The sequence below is a fragment of the Calliphora vicina genome, chromosome 4 (genome assembly GCF_958450345.1).
Source record: "Calliphora vicina chromosome 4, idCalVici1.1, whole genome shotgun sequence".
Taxonomy (NCBI): Eukaryota; Metazoa; Arthropoda; class Insecta; order Diptera; family Calliphoridae; genus Calliphora; species Calliphora vicina.
This window is the reverse complement of record NC_088783.1, coordinates 47,122,071-47,147,832: the sequence shown is the minus strand read 5'-3', so window position 1 is coordinate 47,147,832 and position 25,762 is coordinate 47,122,071. Positions and strand designations below refer to the sequence as shown.

Sequence of the window (25,762 nt, the reverse complement as noted above, 5' to 3'; positions counted from 1 at the left end):
ACTAAACTTTATTTCTTTGTTTGTTTAGTTTAGTTTTTGGCAAACTGAAGCACCCCTTCATTTGAGAAAACCATAAAAACAATGGCATCATCATCATCATCAACCCTAAATTTAGTTTGGTTTCTTGTGCATTTTTAAGATGCTGTCTCAAAGGAAGTGCACGAGGAAAATTTTAATGTATGACTGGTTAAAAGAAACCCATTTATTATTTAACTAAAAATTGTTGCTGCAACACCCTTTAACTCTTACTTGTGCTACGTTTCTTAAGAAACATTTGTATCCTTGTTTATCGTGCTTAACTTTGAAATTTTTGTATTGTTTAGTTTTATATATTTTTCTAGAGGTTTTATTGTATTGTTTGCAATTTTTTCTTATTCAGTTTTTAAGTGCGTATGATTGTTTTTAACTGTATGAGTTCAACTTTATGGCAATTATACGAGTATATAGGTTTTTTATAACTCAACTTTTTTGTAGTTCATGTATTTTGTAATTTTTGTTTCTTTCTTTTCCATATTAAACATGTATGTATGACGGTATGTGTTCAGTTAAATAAGTAATTTGTGTATTTTAATAATTCCGTTTCATTTACCTTCCGTTTCCGTCTAATTTGTTATGTATTTCCTGTTGTTTATTTTGATTTTGTTGATCAACTCGTAAATAGATTTATTACAATTATTTATTTCAAGGAAAACTATCAATAATTTGGCAAAATCTTTTGGAAAAAATGATGGGTACTCTTTACATATTAAAATTAACATGATTTTCTGACTCATGTTAATTTCGTAGTTGAATATTTTTTTATATGTTCTTTAAATGGTTGAGTACTAAATACGGAGACTGAACAATTTTAAAGTATTGGCGATTGTTTCCCATATGTATTCCGATCCAAAAGAACTGCTCATCTTTTGAGGCCAAGGACGAATCAAGCCAATTTCGGATACTAAGTTCTCCATCGATCGAAAAAAATAGTAGTCGGATGGGGCACGGTCTTTCTGTCAACATATGGATTCCGATCCAAAAGAACTGCTCATTTTTTGAGGCCAAGAACGAATCAAGCCAATATCGCATTATCTGTAAACTTCCCAATCACTTTATTCTAAACTAGCTGACCCGGTGCGCTTCGCCACCCCAATTAGAAGAAAGAAATAGTACTATTAAGTCTCCCGCTCACTCCAGTCCATATAATCTTTATTTCATGTTTCTAAATTCATTGGTGAAGAAATTACTAAAAGTACCATTCGAAAAAAAGAAATAGTACCAAAAAGTCCACCCCTAGAATCCTAACTCACTTAGGACCATATATTTTTTAATGTTTCTAAGTCCATTGTTATAGAAACTTCAAAAAAGTACCATTAGATTAATGAAAAAGTACCAACAAGTCTCCCCCTAGAATTCTCACTCACTTAGGACCATATATGCTTAATTTCATGTTTCTAAGTCCATTGTAATAGAAAATTCAAAAAGTACCATTAGAAGAATGAAAAAGTACCTATAGTTCAGTTCTCACATTTTGGTACCTAAATATATCCCTTATTTCTAACACTAACTTCACTCAGATACATATCAGCTAACTTTAATGTCGATAAGTGAAATAATTTAAAATATTAAAAAGGTACCATTAGGAGAAAAGTACCAATTTCCCTTTTCCTCCTTGAACACCCCTCAAGTTTGAAATTTAAAAATATTCCATTTTGCAAAAGTTGTTTATGCTACAGACATGTCTCAATCGATTAAAATCTGTGTTAATGTGCCCAATAATAAATATGTTTTAAAAAAAGTACTAAACTGTTTACCCGGATTTGGCCTAAAATACACCATGGCACTCGAGTTCCAAATAACAATCTGTTAGTTAATTTTTGAATGAATCCAGGAACCAATGTTAAAAAAAAATTATCAAAAACGGCTTAATAATTTGCAATAAAATGTATTTTCCCGATTTTATCCCCTTTTTGGTACCTTTTTTATCCCCATTGCGGTGGTAAAATATTATTAAAATAATTTTCTGTATCGTGGTGGGAGCTCATAGTAAAATATTCGAATGTCTATGTCAAATTATAGAAAAACATATTTTATGAAAAAGTACCAAAAATAAACACAATTTTTATCCCTTAAGGGTTCGAATTTCCAAAAAGTACCAAACTTATATTTTGTTCTATGTTTATTGGTTTAAAAAAAAAATACCAAAATACAGTTTTTACCCGTTTTCTCCCCTAAAAGGTTCGAATTTCGAAAAAGTACGAAACACCATAACATGCAATTTCAAGTTTTTTTGTATCTTTATTAGTTTTGAAGATATAAGATTACCGGATTTACCCGTTTTTACCCCTTTTTACCCCCTAAACGTTCGAATTTCCAAAAATCCCTTCTTAGTGGATCGTTTTGGGGAGTTAAAATTTCATGATTCTAGCTTCAGTCGTTTGGGCTGTGGGATGATGAATAAGTCAGTCATTCAGTAAAGTTACTCTTTTATATATATAAATACTTTTTAGCGGGTATTGCAACATGTGGCCGAGCGATGTCATGATGGAATATTGCGGTTTCATGTCTGGCCGTTGTTCGACAAATGCTCGCTTTAAACAAATCAGTTGCGTTCGCTACAGGTTCCTTGTGATGGTCTGGCCAGATTTCAGCAGGTCATAATAGCGCCATGGATATTTGGCTTTGGTGTCGATTCAGCTGGATGGCCTTGTTTCACATACGATTTCTTCTGGTTATCGTAAGGAATGAACTTTTCATAGCATGTAATGATTGGGTGTCAATCAGCAATTTCAAAATAATTGCCAGCAGCAGGATTCAAACAAAAGCAGGGTAATTGGTTACCATACGAATTGAAGCCGAGAGACCTTGAAACACGATTTTGCATTTCCGAAATGATACTTGAACGCTATAAAAGAAAATCACTTTTGCTGGGTGGCCTTGTTTCACATACGATTTCTTCTGGTTATCGTAAGGAATGAACTTTTCATCGCATGTAATGATTCCTTGCAAAAGTGATTTTCTTTTATAGCGTTCAAGTATCATTTCGGAAATGCAAAATCGTGCTTCAAGGTCTCTCGGCTTCAATTCGTATGGTAACCAATTACCCTGCTTTTGTTTGAATCCTGCTGCTGGCAATTATTTTGAAATTGCTGATTGACAATCATTTTGCAAGCTCTTGTTGAGTTTTACAACATTCTTCATAGAGTATTGCCTCCAATTCTTGGTATTCAAACTTTATTGGCGGGGCGATCTTTGTCTTCGTGCCATTTTTTTGTTTCAAAGATTTTTGTATTTTTGAAAATCGTTCTAGGTCTTAAAAAAACATGGTTGCGTGTTCTATTTATCTCTTATAATTTCCGAGTTATAGGCATTCAAAGATTTTTGTATTTTTGAAAATCGTTCTAGGTCTTAAAAAAACATGGTTGCGTGTTCTATTTATCTCTTATAATTTCCGAGTTATAGGCATTACAAAATTGAAATTTTAAAATTTTGCCATACCTTGGCCCGCTTTTTTAAAAATATAGGTTGTACTTTTGGACCGAATGGACTCGATTTTTTTTTGTTAGTTCAACAACTAAATTAGCAATAATATACAATAAAGCAATATCAATTATGGATTCAAAAATATACGATTTTCAATTTAAAAATTAAAAAATTGTAGATTTTTGCTGTTTTTTTTATTAAAAAAACTTTCTTTAAGAACATATAACAATTTTATGTTTTTCTGTAAGGTATCTTTACGGAGAACATTCTGGTATAAAAAACATGTCCTATTTTTTGAATATGTCGCCCCTACGCCCTTCAGAATTTGACCTATTTTTTATCAAAATTTAAATTTTGGGCAACATGTTCTAAAATCCCAAAGCATGTGTTCCCTATTTATCTCCAAAATATTTTTCCAGCCCCGAAGGAAACCTATGGGCAAAATTGTAAAAACAAATTTTTAGGAATTGCGGGATTTTTTAAATTGTTATATTTATAATGACAAATTAAAAAAAAAATTTTGTTTAGATAAGTTAATTTTTGGTCTTACAATAAAAATGTCAAGTCAATATCTCAATTAGATTCAAAAATATGCTACTTTAAAACTCAGTTCTTCAAAAATATTGCACTTTATTACAAAAATCCTCTGGCATTTTCAAATCTTATCAAACTCTTCATTTATACGCATTTTCCACATTAACCATAGCGTCTATTAAGTTTTTATAACCATTTAAATGCAGTCAAACTAAGTAATTATACTGTTTCTTTCATGATTTTCAACACCTTGACTGATTTTCCGCCATTCTTTCGAGCTTAATTCCTATTGCTACAATTTGTGATTTTTTTGTAAATTTTCTGTGTGACCATATAATCCTTGGTAACATCTAATTAAGTCTAATTTTTTTTGTTGTGTGCTAAGGAGTGAGATCGAAAAATTCTTAACACACGTTTTTCATTACATTTTTTAACCCAAGTATTATTTGAATTTTTTTTTGATCAAGTTACCTTTGAAAAACATGTCAGTTATTATGTGTAATGTCAATTATATTAATTTTTTTGTTAATCTGATTAAAATGAGTGACCAGAAAAAAGTGCGTACTGAAATTATTAAATATTTTCAACAAAACCCAACTTGGTCTTACAAAAAGTTGGCCAAGCATACAAAGGTCTGCCGTCAAACTGTTTCCAATGTTATTAAACAGTACCGGGAGAACTTGTCAGTTGATAGAAAACCTGGTTCAGGTAGAAGGAATGGTCCACATGATGTTTCTAAAGCCAAAAAAATAGAACGCATTTTCAAAAGAGCTCCCAACACATCCGGTAGGAAAGCAGCCCGGTTAGCTCAGTGCTCGGACTATTTGGTACGAAAAGTTAAAGCTAATGCAGGTTTAAAAACATACAAGGCTCAAAAAGTTCCTGACAGGAACGCTACTAAAAATTTAGAGGCCAAAAACAGAGCACGGAAATTGAAGTCAAGTTTTATAAAAAAATATTCTTGCTGCATAATGGATGACGAAACGTATGTTCTGGCAGATTTTTCGCAACTTCCAGGTCAAAAATTTTATGTTGCTGATGCTCGAGGGAATGTTGAAGAAAAGTTTAGGACCCAAAAGCAGACAAAATTTCCCAGAAAGTTCTTGGTATGGCAAGCAATATGCAGTTGCGGCAAAAGAAGCCACTCATTTGTTACAACGGGCTCTATAAATACCGAAATTTACATCAAGGAATGTTTACAAAAAAGGCTGCTTCCATTCATAAGACTTCATAATGTGTCCACTTATTTTTGGCCTGACTTGGCATCCTGTCACTATGGCAAACAAGCCCTTGAGTGGTACAAGAACAATAATGTGGTATTTGTACCAAGAGAGGCAAATCCTCCAAACTGCCCGGAGCTAAGGCCAGTGGAGAGATATTGGGCTCTTGTTAAAAGAGAATTGAAGAGTACAAAAAAGGTGTCCAAAAGTGTGGTAGATTTTAAACGGAGATGGACTACATGTTCGAGCAAAGTGACAGAAAGCACTATAAAAACGTTAATGGAAGGGTTTCCGAAAAAGGTTCAAAATTTCATCACTAGTGATTAAAACTATAAAAATAATTTTTTTTGTAAATTGTAATAATAATTTCAATCAAATAAAAAAAAAATTAAAGCTGTAAGTTTAGTGGTTTCTTTTTTATAAACATATATGTATGTTAAGAATTTTTCGATCTCACTCCTTATACTTCAGGCTAATAATACAGTTGTTTGGTTGCAGCAATAAGCCCTAGAAAAAATAAGAACGCCCAACTTTTTTTGTAACATCAAATTAAAACTACAATCATTCCATCATCATCATTGCAATGTTGTGTTGTAATCACACGCAATCAAAATTAACTTTAACTTTTAATAAAACATTAAAACAAATATACATATTTATTTGTATACTCATTCATACTACAAACGAATAATATCGCGTTTTTGCTGCCCATTTTTTTTACATTTAACTTGGGAAAAAATCCTTTTAAAAGAGGGTTTGTTGGGCTGTTTGAAGTGGCCAAATAGAAATTGTTGAACGCCAACAAACCCTTTCATATTTGGTTTGTCACTTTTTTTTCAACCAACTTTATTTCATTTCACTTTTTTTTTCATCACTTTTTGTAAAATTGTAAGTGTGGCAACTTATAATTGGAAAAATAATGTTGTTTCAGTCACTTTTTATTTCACATTTTCTGTGTTTTTATATGGTTTTCAGGTTTATTTTGCTTTATTTTTTTTAAAGCGGTAAAATTGCGTTGTTAAACAGAAAAAAAAATAAAATGAAATTGTATATAATTACAAAATTAATGTCCTTTATTCAGATGTCCATGTTGATTAAAATGCTGCTGATGATTATGATGGTTGCTTGTTAATTTTTTTTTTACTGACTACTTACTTTTTGTTTTGTTTTTATTTTATTTTATAAAATCATTTGGTTTTTATTTAAAAGCAAATTAAAGTTTTTAATTGGAAAAAAGGCTGTGTTTAATAAAATGAAGAAATAAGTTAAAAACCAATTTGGTCTCTATATCAACTAATTAGTATTAAAAAAAGGTTTAATAATTTAAAGATTTATTATAGGATTGTAACAAAAATGGAATATCGGTACACAAAGGCTTGTGTTTTTTTTTTTAAACTTTTCAGGAGAGTCAAATCAATTTTTTTTATATGAAAGCCATTGAAATTTGCACTTGATCCTTGAATAAGGCACTCAAATGATCAAATAAAACAATTTTCAAAACATTACTTATTGGTTTTTTGTATCAATTCAAAAGGTTTATTATTTGGGCTAGTTATTGTACTTCGAGAACTTCACTAGTTGGGGATCGTAATCTGCTTAAATCCTTCTTCTGGGGAGCAAGGTCGCTGTTGTAGCTGGATATAAAATCTTAATTTCGTTTAGGGTTCTACAATGTTGACATCAATATCCACATGAACCGCCACTTAGACTGGATGTGTCCACGATCTATGCGGGGCCAGAAGACATTGATCCTGTGGTTAATCCAACTCTTGTTTTCCGCGGAAGAGTTTGTTCGGTTTCTGCATTGGCGGCCTCCATGTACGATATTCATGTGCAACCGCTGAGATTAACGTTCAAAGCTATTACATACGAAGTTTGTTCAAGAGGATCATATACATGTCTACGTATGTAATTTTCGTACATACTCCGATATACGCGAAATCATGTTGTGTTAACCACTAATGGGTCGATTATGGATGGCAAACGAACTTCAGTTACGTTGCCAGTGGGAAATGATAGCTGCCAGTTGCCTTCTGTAATACCATTTAGGCAACTTGCAACGCAACTCAAGTTCGGTTGCCATCCATAATGGACCCATAAAACCTTCTTTTCCTCATGAAGGTGGTATTCCCAAGACATCTGTATGCAGCCCATAACGGCCCTGATGGCGCCATTTTGAGATCTTTGTAAGCTTCTCCACTGGGTATCGCTCAGTGACCGGCCAATCGTTTTATATGTAGCCAAGGTTTCATTATGCATACCCAGTGCTGCCGGCAAGTGTTTTGAGTACCTTGTCTCCTTTGCAATTTATGCGATTTTGCTGTGGCATTTGCGGGAAGTGACTACACTCAAAATTTTGGGATGATTTTTTTCTGCAGATTCCAGTCTTATTTCCTTCATTCATGTAGTAAAATCTGTTGCTGATGATTTTGCTGGTGTTGATTTCAGGATACGCAAAGTAAATAAATCATTTAGATTTATGTCGATACGATCTGACGTATCGGCGAACGATTTGATCCTGTAGCTTCAGTAGTACTCAGACCTGTAGACTTCGCTTGAGAACTCACATTAATCTGGCGAATTTTATACTCTCTTCCAAACACATATGACACTATTATATTTTCATTATTGGTTTTTCATATTCGATAGCCAAAAGAGTTAGAAGACCTAGAGTTGGAGACATTACTCCATGAAGATTGATGTCAAACTCAACAAAAGCTTGCAAAATCACTGGGAACAACTTAAGCAGCAATTTCAAAACGTTTGCGAGCAGCAGGATTCAGCCAAAACCAGGGAAATTGGGCACCATACGAATTGAAGCCCAGAGACTTGACAGACGATTTTGCGTGTCCGAATTGATCCTTGAACGATATAAAAGCAAATCATTTTTCCACATAATCACTACTTACGATGAAAATGGTTCCATTGCAATAACCCGTAGCGAAGGGGATCGTACGTGAAGCCTGGCCAACCAGCCGAATCGACACCAATGCCAAATATCCATAGCGCCAAGGTAATGCTCTGTGTTTGGTATGACCAAAAGGGTGCTATCTATTAGGAGCTGCTGAAATATGGCCAGAACATCACAGGGAATCTGTACCGAACACAACTGATTCTTTTGAAGCGAGCATTTAACCCAAAACGCCCAGAAATGTGGTCAGACATCAAACTGTAATATTTCATCATAAAAACACTCTGCCACATATTGTAATACCTGTTAAAAACTGTTTATAATGAAGTGTTTGGCAAGTTTCGCCTCATCCGCTTTATAGTCCAGACCTATCCCCGTCCGACTACTACTTGTTTCGATCGAAGCAGAACGTTCTCTCTACCTAACGCAGTTTCTATCTGGACATGGAGGCTACAGAAGCTACCTGTACCGATTTGGACTTGATGATTCCCCGGAATGTCCGCACTGCCCAAACCAAGCGGAAGGTCCAGAGCATATTATTTTCGACTGTCCACGTTTTGTACAGGATCGTCAAATGGCTGAAGAGGTGGTTGGAAGACAATTAAATACTCGAAATATTGTTGAGAACCTGCTCATGATAAGGAAAATTGGGAAGTAATAGACAAGATGATAAAACGTATCCATGAGAAGCTTAGGATGGACGAGGAACTCAGACGAGAATCGACAATAAGAGACACATAGCCTAACAAAGGCTATCCCGCCCTGCGACGCAATATCCTTATAGACAGTTCCGTAGGGATTTAGGATGACGAAGGAGGTGCTTTAGTCGGTATGAATCCGACATAATCCGTTGGTATTATAAAACCACGGATATCTATGCAAGATTTACACCTGACTAATGAAAAAAAAAAAAAAAAAAAAAACGTTCTCTCTGGGATACGCTTCACTTTGGAACAGAGTATACGAAAGAAGAGCAGTTATTTTTTCTCAATATTTAATTAATAAATCAGTTGTTTAAAAAATTCTGTAAAAACTCAAAATTTGGCAGATAGAGCTCGTAAACTACTCCAAGACGACGTCCTATAGCAAGAGTTTAAGAAACACCCAAAAATGACTCCAGGAAAGTTATCAATAATCTAATATTGGAAATTAGTTCTCGAACTGTTAGCTGATGGGCTAGTCTTAATAGCTGTTGCCCAGCGAAAAACTTTTTGTTTCTAAAAAAACCAAAGAATATTTATATAGGTCGAGACATAAATGGAATACTGTTCTCTTTTCGGATGAATCCAAATACAATTTAAGAGGCATTGATGGGAGAACATTTTTAAGGGAGCCGAAGGGAAAGAGACTGCACTCTAAGTACGCAAATGCAGTTTGACGGTGGCAATATTTTGTTGTAAGACAGTTTCTCATATCATAAAATATACTATGACCGATATCGGATACAGATCCATTTCAAACGATGTTATGTATCCATACGCTCTGGAAAATATGTCCCTTGTTGGGAATTCTAGCACGACAATGTCACCAAACACACAAACTCTAGTATTGTAATCAAGTGGTTACAATTAAATGAGGTACGTGTTTTGAAGTGGCCTAACCAATCGCCAGATCTCAATCCCATATAAAAGTTATGGGAAATGGTAGATCGAAAAAATACAATATAAAACCTATTATTTTAATATTTTGAAAAGTTTCCATAGTATTTTTACTAGAGATGCCAAACGGGGAATCCCGTTCCCGAAAATCCCGGGGTTTTCGGGATTTCTTAAACCCCGAAGACCGGGATTTTTCAATTTTAAATCCCGAGATTTTCGGGATTTTCCAAATCTCGGTTTTCATAAATAAATAGGGGAAATTGTCATTTTTGTGTGCTTTTTTATGCATTTTGACATTTTACATGCCCGAATATCGCAAAGTGATGTTCTCCTGCTACAACATAGTTAATAAAGGAAATCGGTATTTTTGGTTTTCCTAGAGTGGAGCTCTGGAAAATCAATTCTTAACATTTTTTTGTAAGTTATCTAATAAAACTCAATTTAAATCCTCTTCAGACGAAATTGATTTTATCTCAGATGAGGAGCTCTAACAAAATTAAAATATTTCGATTGCTCAAAGGCTAAAAGATATTGGCGCATATTCATAAATCATAACTAAAGTCGGAACTAGTAAAACGGAAACTAAAAAATAGTTCATAGATAGTTGTAGATCTTATTCACAATTCATAACTAAATTAGATACTGCTTTGACATGTAGAGAAAACAAAATGTCGATAATATTTTGATCGATATATACTGTAATTAATTAAAAGGCTTATAAAGCTATTAAAAAACTATTTTTGTTCTTTAAAAAGTACATACAAAATTTATAGTTATAGTTTGTATGTAAATCAATTAAAATAAGGGCATATTGTTGACAAAAAAAAACACATCTCTAGACTATTTTCTTTTTGTATAGATGTATTAAAATGAAATCAATCAGCTGTTTTTTTGAATGTATTAGTTAGTTGGCTTTTAGTTACAACTTTACCCATGATTAAGTGCTAACTAATTGTGCTGAAAGTAATTAATTGTGAATAACTTAAATAGGTACTTAAAAAAGTTAATACTTGGTGATCGTTTATGAATATGCGCCATTATTAATAAATGTAAAAAACCCAAATAACAATAAAGAAACCAAGTTATAATTTAGATTTGCAACTTGCAAAAGAAATAGTTCACTTTATATCTAAAGGAACAAGAGGAAAATACTTGCAGATTTGTTATGAGTATTTGCAAACAGTTTTGCCAATATGAAAGATGTTTTTCGGCAGCAGCATATGTCGAAAACAAAATTCATTCCAGAATGGCAGACGAAACCATAGATGCAATAGTATGCTTTTTAGTGTCTAATAAAAATTAATTGCTAATTAAGAAAATTACTTTCAATTGTAAAGACATAATTATGTACGTTTACAAAGTCCCGGGGGTTTTACAAAGTCCCGATTAGCATTTCTAATTTTTACCCATAGGGTAGAACTAGAGGCGCAACAGAGAAAAAAATACAAAAAAATAAGTCTCTCGCAAATTATATGGCTGACACAACAACAAAATACATTGATTTACATATATTTTGTTGTTAGGTTTTTGATAACAGGTTTTTTTTGTCTCTCTGTAACGCTTCTATGTATGTATATTTTATTCTATGATATTGCCATTAGTAATTAAAAAAGTCCTTTTAATAAATTTGGAAAATTTCATTTTGTCCAACTCCCTTCACCAGCAGTAATAAAATTCTCACATTTCGTTGCAGGTATTTCAATTAATAACCATTATTAAAATTGAAAACAGAAAAAAATTACTAAAACTGTATTATTATTACTAAAATACAATTTAAATCAATATAACAACACTATAAAAAATGAAATCAGAGAAGAAAAAAAAATCGAGAAATTCAAATTGACATGTAATTAATAATGGATTTATAAATGGCATGTTATAGACCACGAAGAAGTGGAAAAAAATAATAGAAAATAAAAAAAACACTTATAATTCATGCATACAATTCACTCATTCATTCATTCATACATTCCAATATACGATTGACTTGTAATTGTAATTGACCAATCAAGTAAAATATTCATAAATGTGGCGGTGAAAAGGAGTCGAAATAACAATCGAGTACTTAATAAATGAAAACGGGGCGTTACAATACAATTCGATAGAAAAATATACAATGTAATCGTATGTGTAAGTGTGTACAATTACACATGTGTTAAAAAGTATGAAGTTCGTTCATATCACATACAAAGTATCTTTTTATTCTACTTAATAATCGCGTGGTGGTGTGTCTGTGTGTTTTTGTGAAAATCCTTTTTTATGTTATAGATTTTAGTTAAAATGGAAAAAAACAGAATAACTAGTAAATAAATAATTGATTCATTTGGAATAAACGAATATATTTATGATATTTATGTTCGTTTTAAGGGTGCTTAATAAATAAAGTTTGGAGTGAGAGTTATTGGAATAATTCAATATTTTATTTTATTTTCTGTTCTAATTAGACATGCTACCACTTAAAATGCTTTTGAAAATAATTAGAAAAATTGTTTACTAATTACAGCGTAACTATTATAAAAGCCATAAATATAATTACATAAAAATGTCAACAAAATTGTTAGCAAAGTGCGATATTAACTATTGTTACAATAAGGGTAACATATATTGTATTCTTTTAAAAGGTTTTATACGTGTTAAAACACAATGTTATTTGGATCATTTGGGAATTAGTCATACAATGACTTTTGTAAAATCGTCTGTACTCTGGACGGCCTTTGTTATATAAGTTTTATTATCATGGATAATGGCTATGTTATTTTTTATAAATACTCTGACTGAAGATTATTATCAAAGTTGCTTAAGTTTGAGCCAATTTTAAAGTAATTGTTCTTCTACGAACAAACTCATTCTCTAACATGTGCATTAAGCACTAAATCTTTTTCGGGATGCAATAATTTGGTAACGGGCTGTAGGGCAGATGAACCATTCCATATTTTGATTTGAAAAAAGTTACTTGTTTGAGTCAATCTATGTAAGCCTTAAAAAGTTATTGTTCAAATAATCTACGAGATATGTTTCTAGATTGAAATGTTTTCCTAATTTTCTAGATAATATTTTACATTTTGCAACACGAAAAATTCTAAACCTACAAAATAAAAGTAGGGTAAAATTTAAGTCACCGCGATTTTGATTTAAGTATTGGGTTTATGATTTAAAACTGCGGGATTTTTTTGGGTTTTTAGCTTTTATTTTGAAACATTTGTACAATATAAATCTATTCAAAGTATTGATCATTGTTAGCTATGATCTTTTCCCATCTTTCTGGCAACATATGGATTCCTAGCCAAAAGAACTACTCATGTTTTGAGATCAAGATCGAATAAAGCCAAATTCTCTGTTCTGAAGTGAATCGTATCCCAGATAGAGCGTTCTGAATCGATCGAAACAAATAGTAGTGGGACGGGACAAGGCCTGGACTATAAAGCGGGTGAGGCAAAACTTCCAAACCACTTCATTATAAATAGTTTTTAACAGGTATTACAACATGTGGCCGAGCGTTGTCATACTGGAATATTACAGTTTCATGTCTGGCCGCATATTCTGGGCGTTTTCCGGTCAATGCTCGCTTCAAACGTATCAGTTGTGTTCAGTAAAGTTTCCCTGTGATGGGTCTGGTCAGATTTTATTTTTTATTTGGATATTCGGCTTTTGTATCGATTCGGCTGGTTGGCCGAGCTTCACATACGATCTCTTACGCTTCGGGTTATCGTAATGGATCCATTTTCACCGAAAGTAATGATTAGGTGAAAAAATGATTTTCTTTTATTGCCTTAAAGTTGCATTTATGACATACAAAATCGTCTTTCGTCTCTCAGCTTCAATTCGTATGGTACCCAATTTCCCTGCTTTTTAATGAATCCTGTTTGCTAGCAAACGTTTTAAAATTGCTGCTTGAGTAGCTCCCAGTGATTTTGCTACCTCTTGTTGAGTTTGACAACAATCTTTATGGAGTAATGCCTCCAATTCAATATTTTTTGGCTTGTCTGGGCCATCTTTGCCGATCGGTGTCAAAATCTGAACCGTAAACCATCTCTCGCTTGTTGAAACCGATGGAACACACTCACCATAAGCTTCGGTGAGCAATCGCGGCACTTTTTTCATTTAAATTAAAGAAGTAAAGCAAAACTTCCCGCATATGACGCTTTGTTGGTACAAAATTCAACATTTTCAAAGCAAAAAAACGTTGTTTCCACTGATATGTTCCCTTCAAAATGACATATAAGTTATTATAAACAGAAACCGCGTTCAAAGGATACGCATTTGTATGTCATACATCCAATATATAAACATTTTTGGTTAAATGAAATGAGGGCAATTGACAGTTTAATAACCACGAATTATATATTGTGCAGGAGATTTACACTTTCAAATGACATATTTTCAAATGATTTAAATATTTTCTCCTACATTTTTCAAATATTATCTCCTATAAAATAAAAGTTGAATTCATGCAATAATATTCAAATTTAGAAAGTTTAAAAAAAACTGTAAACCACTTAAAGCTTGATAAATTATTTTTAATTGATAAAATAAGGGTAGACAACAGCAGCATTAGTTAAAAAGAAAATTGTCAGCACATATTGCTGCCACCAACCACAATTAATATATTCGCAACAATTAACAAAGAGTATAAGAATATTTGGTACATTTGGAAATGAATGTAATGCAATGACAACAACAATGATATCAAATTACAACTGAAAATAAATACAAATTTAAATATATGTACTTATGTATGTATAAAAAAAATACCATGATAAATATCTAAAATACCACTACAATAATATATCCTGCAGAAAAACGTCAACTGAATAAGAATACAAATAGAAATACAAAAGAAAATTAATTCCAACCACATCATGTAGGATAAAGATACAAATGATATTCATGTATAAATACAATACAAATACACAATATATTGTATATAGAGAAAAATCCTTAATTCTGGCAAACATCTAATGTCTGAATGTATTCGTATGTGGCAGATGCAAATAAACATCAATTAACATCACAGTGTCAGTTGAATACATATATGAAGATAATGATATTTATACGAGAACTACAAAAAGAAAGGGTTGCCAAATTTTAAATTAAAAAAATTATAATCAGATTTTAGTTTTTTCCTAAGGCAAGAGTCTAGCTTTAGAATCTCGAACAAAAATCATATAATATTTCAGTAGTAAAGGAAGCTCTTCCAATTTTTGGAATGAACATAAACCCTAGAACCACTCCTGATTGATTTGGGATTCCTCGCCTAGAGGTTCTGCCTTTATGTTTCCAGGTAGCAGCAGATAGTTATTCCCTTTAAATTACTTTATTTTTCACCGAATTCTTAAGCTAATATGTATTGTGAGAAGCTGTATTCCTTTAGGCTAGGAATCTCGAACAAAAATCATGTAATGTTGCAGCAGTATCGGAAACACTTACCAATTTTTGGAATGCACATAAATTCGAGAAGCACTCCCGATTGGTTTGAGATTCCTTGCCTAGAGCTTCTGCCTTAATACTTTCAGGAAGCAGCAGATAGGTATTGCCTTTATTTTGTTTTTCACCCTGTTTGTAAGCTAAATCTATATTAGGAGAAGCTGTTTTTTGACTATCCTGTACCAGGCGCAGTAAGAACTGCTTCTAAATCAATAACGTTTTTATGCTGGGAAATTGTTCCAGTATGTATGTTTCGTTGAAGGATGTTGAATCTCATTCCAATGAAGGTTCAATTTTGATATATCAGTTGCAATTTGTAGCTTCTAGGTGTTGATTTGAGATTGCTCGCTTAGAGGTTCCAGGAAGCAACAGATATTTAATTCCTTTTGCTATATTTTTCACTCTACAATATTTAGTATTGTGAGAAGCTGTATTTGGACTATCATGTACCATGTGCCGTAAGTACTGTTTCTAAATCGATAACGTTTTTTTTTGCCAGGAAATTGTTCCAATATGTTCGTTTCGTTGAATGATGTTCAATCTTATTCCAATGAAGGTTCAATTTTGATATTTCAATTTCAATTCATCGCTTCTATGTGTTTGGTTTTCCTGGTCTTCCTTTAGTTCCTTCATCTCAATGTACGGTTTTTATTGGCTTCTGGTTACTTAATATATCTCATGCTCTTATTTATAAAAACTTGTATTGTTTTAGTGTTCTTCAATTCATAGCAAGTTATACATCTGATATTTGCCGAAGCTGAACATTTTTATCAGAATGTCTAAAATTATTCTTCTACTACAGTTAAAAATTAGTGGTGAGAATACACAATCTTGAGGTTTACAAGCTTTAATGTTCTTTCTGTTGATCAGAAATTTTCATATTGATAAAGTAGTGATCTCCAATCCACGAACTTTTCAACTATTCCTCATATGGTCGGTGTTGAAACCCAGAATTTACACAATTTGTTCCCAATCTCTTTGTTGATCATACTTAGAAGTTGAAGACCAAGAATTGGAGGCATTACTCCATGAAGATTGTTGTGAAACTCAACAAGAGCATGCCAAATCAGTGGGAGCAATTTCAAAACATTTGCAAGCAGCAATATTCATCCATATGCGTGGAAATTGGGAACCATACGATTTGAAGATGGGAGTCTGAAATGCTATAAAAGAAAATCATTTTTGCACCGAATCATTACTTGTGATGAAAAATGGATCCATTACGATAACCCGAAGCGTAAGAGATCGTTTGTGATAACCGCTCAACCAGCCGAATCGACACCAAAGTCAAATATCCTTGACACTAAGTTAATGCTCCGTATTTGGTGGGACTAAAAGGGTCCTGCTGAAATCACGGGAAACCTGTACCGAATTCAACTAATTCGTTTGGAGCGAGCATTGGCCGAAAAACGTCTGGAATATTTGGCCGGACATGAAACCGTAATATTCCATCACGACAACGCTCGACCACATTTTGCCTGTTAAAAACTATTTCGAAAGAAGTAGTTGGGAAGATTTGCCTCAGCCGCCTTATAGTCTAGACCTTGCCCCGTCCGACTACGCTCTCTCTGGGATACGCTTAACTTCAGAACAGAGTAGTCCTCAAAAGATGAGCAGTTCTTTTTACTCGGAATCCTTATGTTACCAGAAAGATGGGAAAAGGTCATAGTCAACAATGGCCAATACTTTGAATAATTTTATATTGTACAAATATTTCAAAATAAAAGCTATGAATTTGAAAAATTCCGTAATTTTTAAGTACGGAATTGATGCACTATTTCTCATGTCACTATTTAAAAACCTCTATTGAATTTTGTTCGAAACTTGTTGGACGCAATTTTTTCATCTGTTTTTAAGCAATTATCATATTATGCGGTATCAACGAGTATTGATATTTTTTATTGTCAATAGGACAACAGAATTCAGAATTAAATAATCATGATTGAATTTGGAAAGTGAGCGAAATGTTTGGGATGAATCTTAAAAAGTCCAATTGATTTGATTCACGTACAAATTTGTTGTATAAGAAAAGTTAAAAAAGAAAATTATGTTCATAATGTTATTTCATAAAAATTCTTTAATTCTGAATATTATCTTATGATTTTGATAAATTTTTCTTAATTCTTACTTAAAGAACTTTACCATTTGGCATTCCTTCAACACAAATTCCGTTATCCTTCATATAGAAACATTTCAGTAACAATTGCTTGTGAAAAGCGTTAACATTATACCCTCATTATACAGTTAAAATGAAAATAATACAAAATATTTGATGCCTGCGAAATGTATAGAGATTATTGTAGACATTTATTACTCTTATTATGTGTATAAACATGAAAGTCTTTGTCTGTAACACCCTCTCTCACACATGTCTGCCATTTTGTTTAAAAGACATTTATTAAAACATGCACACAGACTCTCTTTCTATTTAAGAGCACACTCCCACTCTTACTTCTACTACTTAAACATGCGAATATGTATACAAATTACTCAACTTCTATTAAAATTAATTGTATTGACATCAGTGTTGCCACTTCATGTGTAATTACACATATTGTGTGTAATTTTAACTTGGATGTGTAGCCCATGTGTAATTGAGTGAATGTGTAATTCATGTGTAATTTTAAATTCCAATTATATCCAAAATATATTTTCAATGTATGTCTTTTATCTACATTTTGGATTTTAATTGAATGAATGAATTATGGATTGTTCAGATTTTAAAACCGACTGAAATAAATATGTACTTTATATGAGGGAAAGTAGCTACATATATCCTCTATTTTAGTTGATAAATAAAAAATCCAGTATCTCTGAATGTATTCATATTTAATTATATTGTACTCGTTTGTTACTCAGTATAATGGAATTATTGTATGAGGATATGACTCAAGTTTTAACAAAATTAACATTAAGGTTTGCAGAAAAATATGATAAGTAATTTGGAGATTACTATGTTTGGTTTTCCAAGTGGACATTTCGCCGTTAGTGATAGTTTTGTTTGCGTAATATTGGTAATAGAAACTAAATTTTAGTTTATATTAAAGACTTTTAATTCCAACATGAAAAAATATAAAACAACAAATATTATTCAATAACTTATACATTTTTACAAGTTATTACAAATTTTTATTGGAAAAAACTTAATTTTCAATTATAATTTTAAATTGTTTATAGAATAAGGGTAAAGGTATTTACAGATAACGGTATAAACTATTATATCGGTAACGGTAATTGCAGTTATAGTAAGAGTGCTATATTCGGCTATGCCGAATCTTATATACCCTTCACCTTTGTTGTGGATGCATTACTATTTTTTATAATAATTAGTATATATGTATGTATATTGCCCACTTTCAGTACAGCATTCTAAATATATCAAGAACACTTTTAAAAATTGTAGAAGTTACAAACGAAACAAAACAAAAAAAAAACAAAATACGCAAAGCAATGAAACCAACACACATCCAAACATACGTATTGTTGCTTTTTTGTCAAAACAAAAACAAAATACGCAAAGCAATGAAACCAACACACATGTCTTTTTTTGATGAAATTTTCAGAGGTTGTCTCAGATTTTTGCTCATATCTCCGTTATTTATGGACGGATTTTAAATAGCAAACTTCTCGAAAGCATGTCTGACAGAATTATTCAAGATTTGGATCCCGAATATATCTGGGGTCTTCACAAAATTGATTTCAACAGACAGACGGACATGGCTTAATCGACTCCGCTATATATAAGGATTCAGAATATCCACGAAGGTGAAGGGTATAAAAACAAGAACGTAGGAATTTGTGTGAGAAAAATTTATTTACAAATTGTTACTAGTTATTTTTTATACCCGTAAGAACTGTTTTGTGTTTATGCTATTGTCTGTCTGGTGTCTGGTGTGTGTTTTAAATAACAAACAATAAAATTGACTTACGATTTACTATTTTGGAAGCTTTATTTCAAATTTATAACTACAAATTTTAAAAATATAAACGTTACAAGATTTTACTGGTAAAGTATTTACTGGGAAGGAAAATGATCAGAGCTATAATTTTTAAACAAATAGTAAAAAATATTTATCTTTGAAACGGAAAACAAAACTGATTTCAAAGCACTTAAATTAGGAATAAATTCAAATTTGAAAGCAAACGGAGTGCTATTTTTTAAATATTGTTAAATTTTAATAGAAATGTAACAATTTCCAATGGAACAATCTCCGAATGAACATTGATTAATATTTGTTAAAAGCGTATTTGGAATTGATATATTTGACCGATCTCAAGAATTCATTAAATTAGAAAAGTTCACTAAAAAACAGAGACCTTGCTTTAATATCCCTCATATATCCAATTCCTGGATAAATTAAAATCACCGCAAGTGAAAATTGTCCATTAACAATAAAGTGATCGTATTTGGCCCAAACATCCCAGAGTCCACTATGACAAACCTTTTATATTTATGACAATTTTAGACCATTTCTCCCATTGAAATCACGAACATTTATTTACATGTGTAATTTTTTCTCGTATGTGTAATTTAGGTATGAGACATGTGTAGTTTATAATTTTCTTGGTGGCAACACTGATTGACATTCATTAGGGAATTATTTGTCTTTAACAGAGTCCTTTGGAAATCGTACAATAAAACATGTGTCGTTGTGGTTAAGTCAACCCACCCACCCAATTTGTATACTTCTGTAGAAGTACTTAAAGGCGAAATAGTATAGAAAAACATTTGTGGCTGTAGCAGGATGATGATGATGCCATTTAATTGCTCTAATATAATTAGAGTCAAGTTAAAGACATTAGACAGAAATTCCGCAGGAGGCAAAAAAAAAACATGTTTTATATAGCTTTATGGTTATACCATTTCCAAAGGCAAACCAATTACTTCAAAAAATCTTACATACGAGTGTTGTTTTTATAATCTTCACCTTCGCGAGAAGGATATATATAAGTTTGTCATTCCCTAATTTCCATAATATAATTTTCAGACCCTATAAAGTATATATATTCTGGATCCTTATAGATAGCGGAGTCAATTAAGCCATGTCCGTCTGTCTGTCTGTCCGTTTGTCTGTTGAAATCAATTTTCTGAAGACCTCTTCGGGATCCAAATTTTCAATAATTCTGTCAGACATGCTTTCAAGAAGTTTCCTATTTAAAATCAGCAAAATCGGTCCACAAATGGCTGAGATATGAGGAAAAAACCAGGACAACCTCGATATTTGACCTATTTTTGACCTATATCTGGATTACTAAGTCATTAATATAGACAATATGGATATCTATGATAGATATTTCAAAGACCTTTGAAACGACGTATATAAGACCGTAGTAAGTTGGACCTACAATGGGTCAAAATCGGAAAAAAAAATTTAACCCGAATTTTTTTTTCACCAAAAAAAAAATTAAAAAACAAAATTTTATTTTTTTTTAAATTTAAAAAAAAAAATTTAAATTCAAAAAACTATTTTAAAATAACAATACGAACAATTTTTTTCCAAAAAATGGAAAAAAAGAAATTTTGTTTACCTAAAAATATTTAAAATTTATTATTTGAAGTATAATTTGGTGAAGGGTATATAAGATTCGGCACAGCCGAATATAGCTCTCTTACTTGTTTTTATTTCACATAGTTTTTTTTACTAATACATTCTCAGCACTTAGATTTTTGACAACTGAGTTAGGTTTTTAACATACGAGTTTCTGACAGACTGGAATTTTCAGTTACTATTTATATACACAGTAGTACTTCTAGTAGTTTCATGAATTATCTATCTAAAGGACAACACTAGAATGTTCTATTTCAAGAGCTTTCAGCACTGTTAATGTTAGCAGCAGTTACATGTTAATGTTAATAACAGCGTATTATCAACATTGTTGATAAGTAGAAGTTTCTACTGATGGAAACGTACATTAAGCATTTAAAGCAATTCAATAGATCACGTAAAAGTAAATGGTGTAAAATATTTTGTATCTATATGAGTGTTCTACTTATGTATTACATACAATTTACCACAAAATGAAATTTTAATTTATTATACGGCAAAATTGTGTGGGTGTCAACTAATAGAATGAATTTTCAACAACATCTCATAACTCCAACCATTGTTTTTCCCCTTAAGTTTCGGTGTGTTAGATTGTCTACTTAAAAGGATAATGGATGCTTAAGTACATTTTGAAAAAGAATAAAAGAAGAAAAAAAATAAAGAACATTAAAACTTGTATGCCTGTATTGTATTGAGGCAACCAAATGGAGAAGTCGTCGACATAATGCCACACGGGAAATAAAATAAATTAATTTTGCAAAACTAACGTATGCCGCCTTAAAAGAATCATTCATTCATTCGCTTTCAAAATGTTGTATATTCATTCATACAACGGATGCATTTAACTTAAATTAATTGTTTAGTTGTGGTTAATTTTGTGCAAAGTTTGTGTTTTTTTTTCTGTATTGTAGAAAAACTTGTATAAAGTTAATTAGATGGGGGAATAGAACGATTTAACAAGCAGAGAAATAATGTGTGAATCTTTCAAATCTTTTCAAAATAAATTTCTTTAATTCTTACTATAATAATAAACCTGTAATATCTTTTAAACTATATAGTTCTTTAAATATAATCTTATATTTTCTTTTTCTTTTAAAGCCTTTGTATCATGGACCAAATTCTACACAACCTTCCCCAAAGAATTGAAACCCATTTTCAATGTAAAAAATGCTCATATGGGCCATTTTGCTAAAAGTTTTGGCCTAAGAGATCAACCCACTTCATTTACTAAAAAGCATTCTGTACCCAAACCACCGCCACCCACAAATCGTTTAACATACACCGAAAGGTAAGTTCTTTAAAAAAATTAAATAATTAATTATGTATACTAATAAACATTTTTTTCCTTTACCACAGAGATCCCGAGAAAATAAAACTAGAGAAAAAGGCTAAAAAACATCGTTTCGGCACTACCGTTAGTGGGGATGGTGTTCGTGCTAGTAATCGTCCGGCACCAAATAGATTGGCCTCTATGATACCCACTTCAAGATCATTGACCATATCCGAATTTGACAGTGGTTTGCCAGCGGCTAAGAAGCGTAAAAACTAATTTTTTGCTCACCTTTTTAATTTTTTAGGCAAAACAAATATTTGTGTTAAAAAAATATGTTAGATTTACTATATGTATATTTTAATAAAGTGTTATTTTTTAAACTACTTATATTTAAATTATCTGCTTCAATTGATGGACTAATGATTTCACTGGAAAATAAGTAAAAAAAACATAAGTAAAAAACAAGTAAGAAAGTATAGTCGGTCGAGCGCGACTGTCTGATATCCTACATCGAATATATGAGTATGAACAGGTTTTTTTTTAAATTGAATTTAGTTATATACATATATTCAAGGAGTGGGTTATGCTTGTCAGTTAAACGTAGCTTAACACGCTGTTATATTAAACCTGAAACATATTTTTTAATGGATTAGCATTGTTAGCATTGTTATACTTTTCAGACAAATCACATGTATATTCCTCAAATTTATCATATAAATATGGCAATAATTAAAATTGTATAAGAAAAAGCTACCGTACATAACATTTTTTTGTAAATTTTAACATTGTAAATGAAATAAAGCAAATCAAAACAAAGAGCTGCTGTGCTGAATTGTTTATTTTATTATTCATCTGTTTGTGCTTTGGCATTTTATGCTTAGGTTTGACTCACCAATGATGCTCATTTAAACCTAGATTATATAGTAAATAAACAATAAGTGAGAAAAACAATTCATAGTTTAATCTAGGTTGAAACGGAGAATGTAGATTATCAGCCCAATTATGAACAAAAATTCCCCGGGAGTTTTTCCCTTTACTCATTTTTCAAATTCTATGTATGTTAAAACCAATTATACTTTAAATATTTTTAATTAAACAAAATTTAACATTTTTTTAATTGTTTTTAATTTTTTTTTCGAAATAATTTTTTAATTTTTTTTTAAAAAGTTTTTTAATTTTTTTTTTTTTGAAAAAGTATTATGACAAAAAAAAAATTTTGATGAGAAAAATTCGGGTTAAAAAATATTTTTCCCGATTTTAACATATTGTAGGTCCAACTTACTATAGCTCGTTGAAATGAACTTTGAAATATCTATCATTAGATATCCGTATTGTCTATATTAATGACTTAGTAATCCAGATATATGTAGATCAAAACAAGTAAGAAAGTATGGTCGGTCAAGCCCTACACCAAGTAAATGAGTAAAAATATTTTTCTTTTAAAATATCAATAATTTATATTTTTGAGTGATTTTCGGAAGTGGGCCTTATATGGGAGCTATGACCAATTATGGACCGATCACCTTGAAATTAGGTCGTGTGATTTATGTCTATATTAAATTTAACTATGTTGAATTTTGTATGTATACCAACATTTTTAAGCAATTTATGCACGTTAAAGTGATTTTCGGAAGCGTGTCTATATGGGAGCTATGACTAATTATGGACCGATCATAACAAAATTTGGTGACATGAATTTTGTATACATAAAACTTATTTGGAGTGAAATTTGTGTAGATACATAGATAAATTAAACATTTATGACCGATAAAGTCCAATTTCGAGGGGACTTTGTATGGGGGCTAGGTGAAATAATGGACCGATTTCAGCCAGTTTCAATAGGCTTGGTCCTTGGGCCGAAAAAGTAATATGTACCAAATTTGATCGAAATATCTTCAAAATTGCGACCTGTACTCTGCGCACAAGGTTTACATGGACAGCCAGCCAGCCAACCAGACGGACGGACGGACGGACATCGTTTAATCGACTCAGAAAGTGATTCTAAGTCGATCGGTATACTTTAAGGTGGGTGTTAGACTAATATTTTTGGGCGTTACAAACATCTGCACAAACGCATAATACCCTCCCCACTATGGTGGTGTAGGGTATAATTAAACATTTATGACCGATAAAGTCCAATTTCGAGGGGACATTTGTATGGGGGCTAGGTGAAATAATGGACCGATTTCAGCCAGTTTCAATAGGCTTGGTCCTTGGGCCGAAAAAGTAATATGTACCAAATTGGATCGAAATATCTTCAAAATTGCGACCTGTACTCTGCGCACAAGGTTTACATGGACAGCCAGCCAGCCAGCCAGCCGGCCAGCCAACAGACGGACGGACGGACATCGTTTAATCGACTTAGAAAGTGATTCTAAGTCGATCGGTATACTTTAAGGTGGGTGTTAGACTATTATTTTTGGGCGTTACAAACATCTGCACAAACGCATAATACCCTCCCCACTATGGTGGTGTAAGGTATAAATATGCCAAAAATCGAGGTTGTCCCGAACCACATTTGCGTTGCGATTTTGTGGATTAAAAAAAAGAAACCGATCCGGTAGAATTCCCGATATATTGATGTATGATTCATGTATGTAAGTTATTTGGAGGCTACGGAAAGCTGATTTCAACATATACTTTGTGGGGTCGCAAATGAAAAATGTAGAAATTAAAAACGGAATGACAAAATTTTTCATATATTAAAACTGTGTTATTTACATTATCAGGCCTGTCACAGAATTTCATTCCGATCGAAAGTGGAATTAATTCCGTATTTTGCATCTTCAGAAAAAGTAAAACGAAAATTTCTTTGGGAATGAAACTACTTTCAGTTTTCAAAGTGGAATTGATATTTGATTGTAATTATTTGGTTTTCAAAAATATTTACCAAAACCTTCACATTTGTTTTAACATGAAAAACGCTGTCAAATTAAAATCAGAAATACAGAATTATGAAATATTTTTAGAATTAATAAATTACAAGGAATCTGAAGAACTTAAAATGAAATCGATCGGAATAAAAACTACGGAGAATAACTAAATGAGAATAAATGGCAGATATGTACCTTTCAAAATGACTATAAGTTATTAAAAACAAAAAAAGAGTTTAAAAGATATTGTAAATGCCGCATTTTTAAGTCATACACCCAATATATATGGGGGATTTCATGTCAAGTGAATCAACTTTTGAAAACATTTATTTTGATATATATCCCACTCGCATGACACTAAGGGACCAAAAATATCTTAAAGGAATGGACTTAAGCTTTCCTTTGGACAAAAAAAAAATTGTAAAAAAGGGCCCATTTTGAAAAATGGTTAGATTTTGCCAAAAACAAAAGGCAAAAATTGTATGTCTTAAGTTAAAAAATATTTATTTTGATAGATGGCCCACTCGCATCCCACTAAGCGACCAAAAGGTCTTCAAGGAAAATATCTCAGCTTTTGGTTGAGCTAAAAAAAAAATAAAACAGGGTCCATTTGGGAAAAAAAAGTCAACAAAGTTTTTGAAGTTGCAAAATAAGTAAAAAATTGTGTGTTTTGAGTTACAAAATATTTATTTTGATAGATATCCCAATCGCATCCCACTAAGCAACCAAATAGGTCTTCAAGGAAAGTATTCTAAGCTTTCTTTTAAGAAAAAAAGGGCCCATTTTGAAAAAAGGTCAAAAAATTTTTTGATTTTGGAAAAAAAATATTAAAAATGTTTTATTTTTTTTTTAAATATTTTTTTTCGAAAGATTGAAGAAAGATGTGGGACACATTTAGCTAAGAACAATAGGTAATAAGTT

At 31.7% G+C, this 25,762-nt stretch overlaps 1 protein-coding gene across 1 annotated transcript in view; it reads left to right on the top strand.

Annotated features, from left to right (window-relative positions):
• Nucleotides 1–22,355, top strand: part of LOC135957435 (probable ATP-dependent RNA helicase CG8611) — a 34,031-nt gene extending 11,676 nt beyond the window's left edge. Inside the window, exons 6-7 of the mRNA XM_065508177.1 lie at nucleotides 21,794–21,983; nucleotides 22,052–22,355. Of these exons, the coding sequence (XP_065364249.1) occupies nucleotides 21,794–21,983; nucleotides 22,052–22,244 (383 nt within the window). The 3' untranslated portion in view covers nucleotides 22,245–22,355. The remainder of the gene's footprint in view (nucleotides 1–21,793; nucleotides 21,984–22,051) is intronic.
• The last annotated feature ends 3,407 nt before the right edge of the window (nucleotides 22,356–25,762 follow it).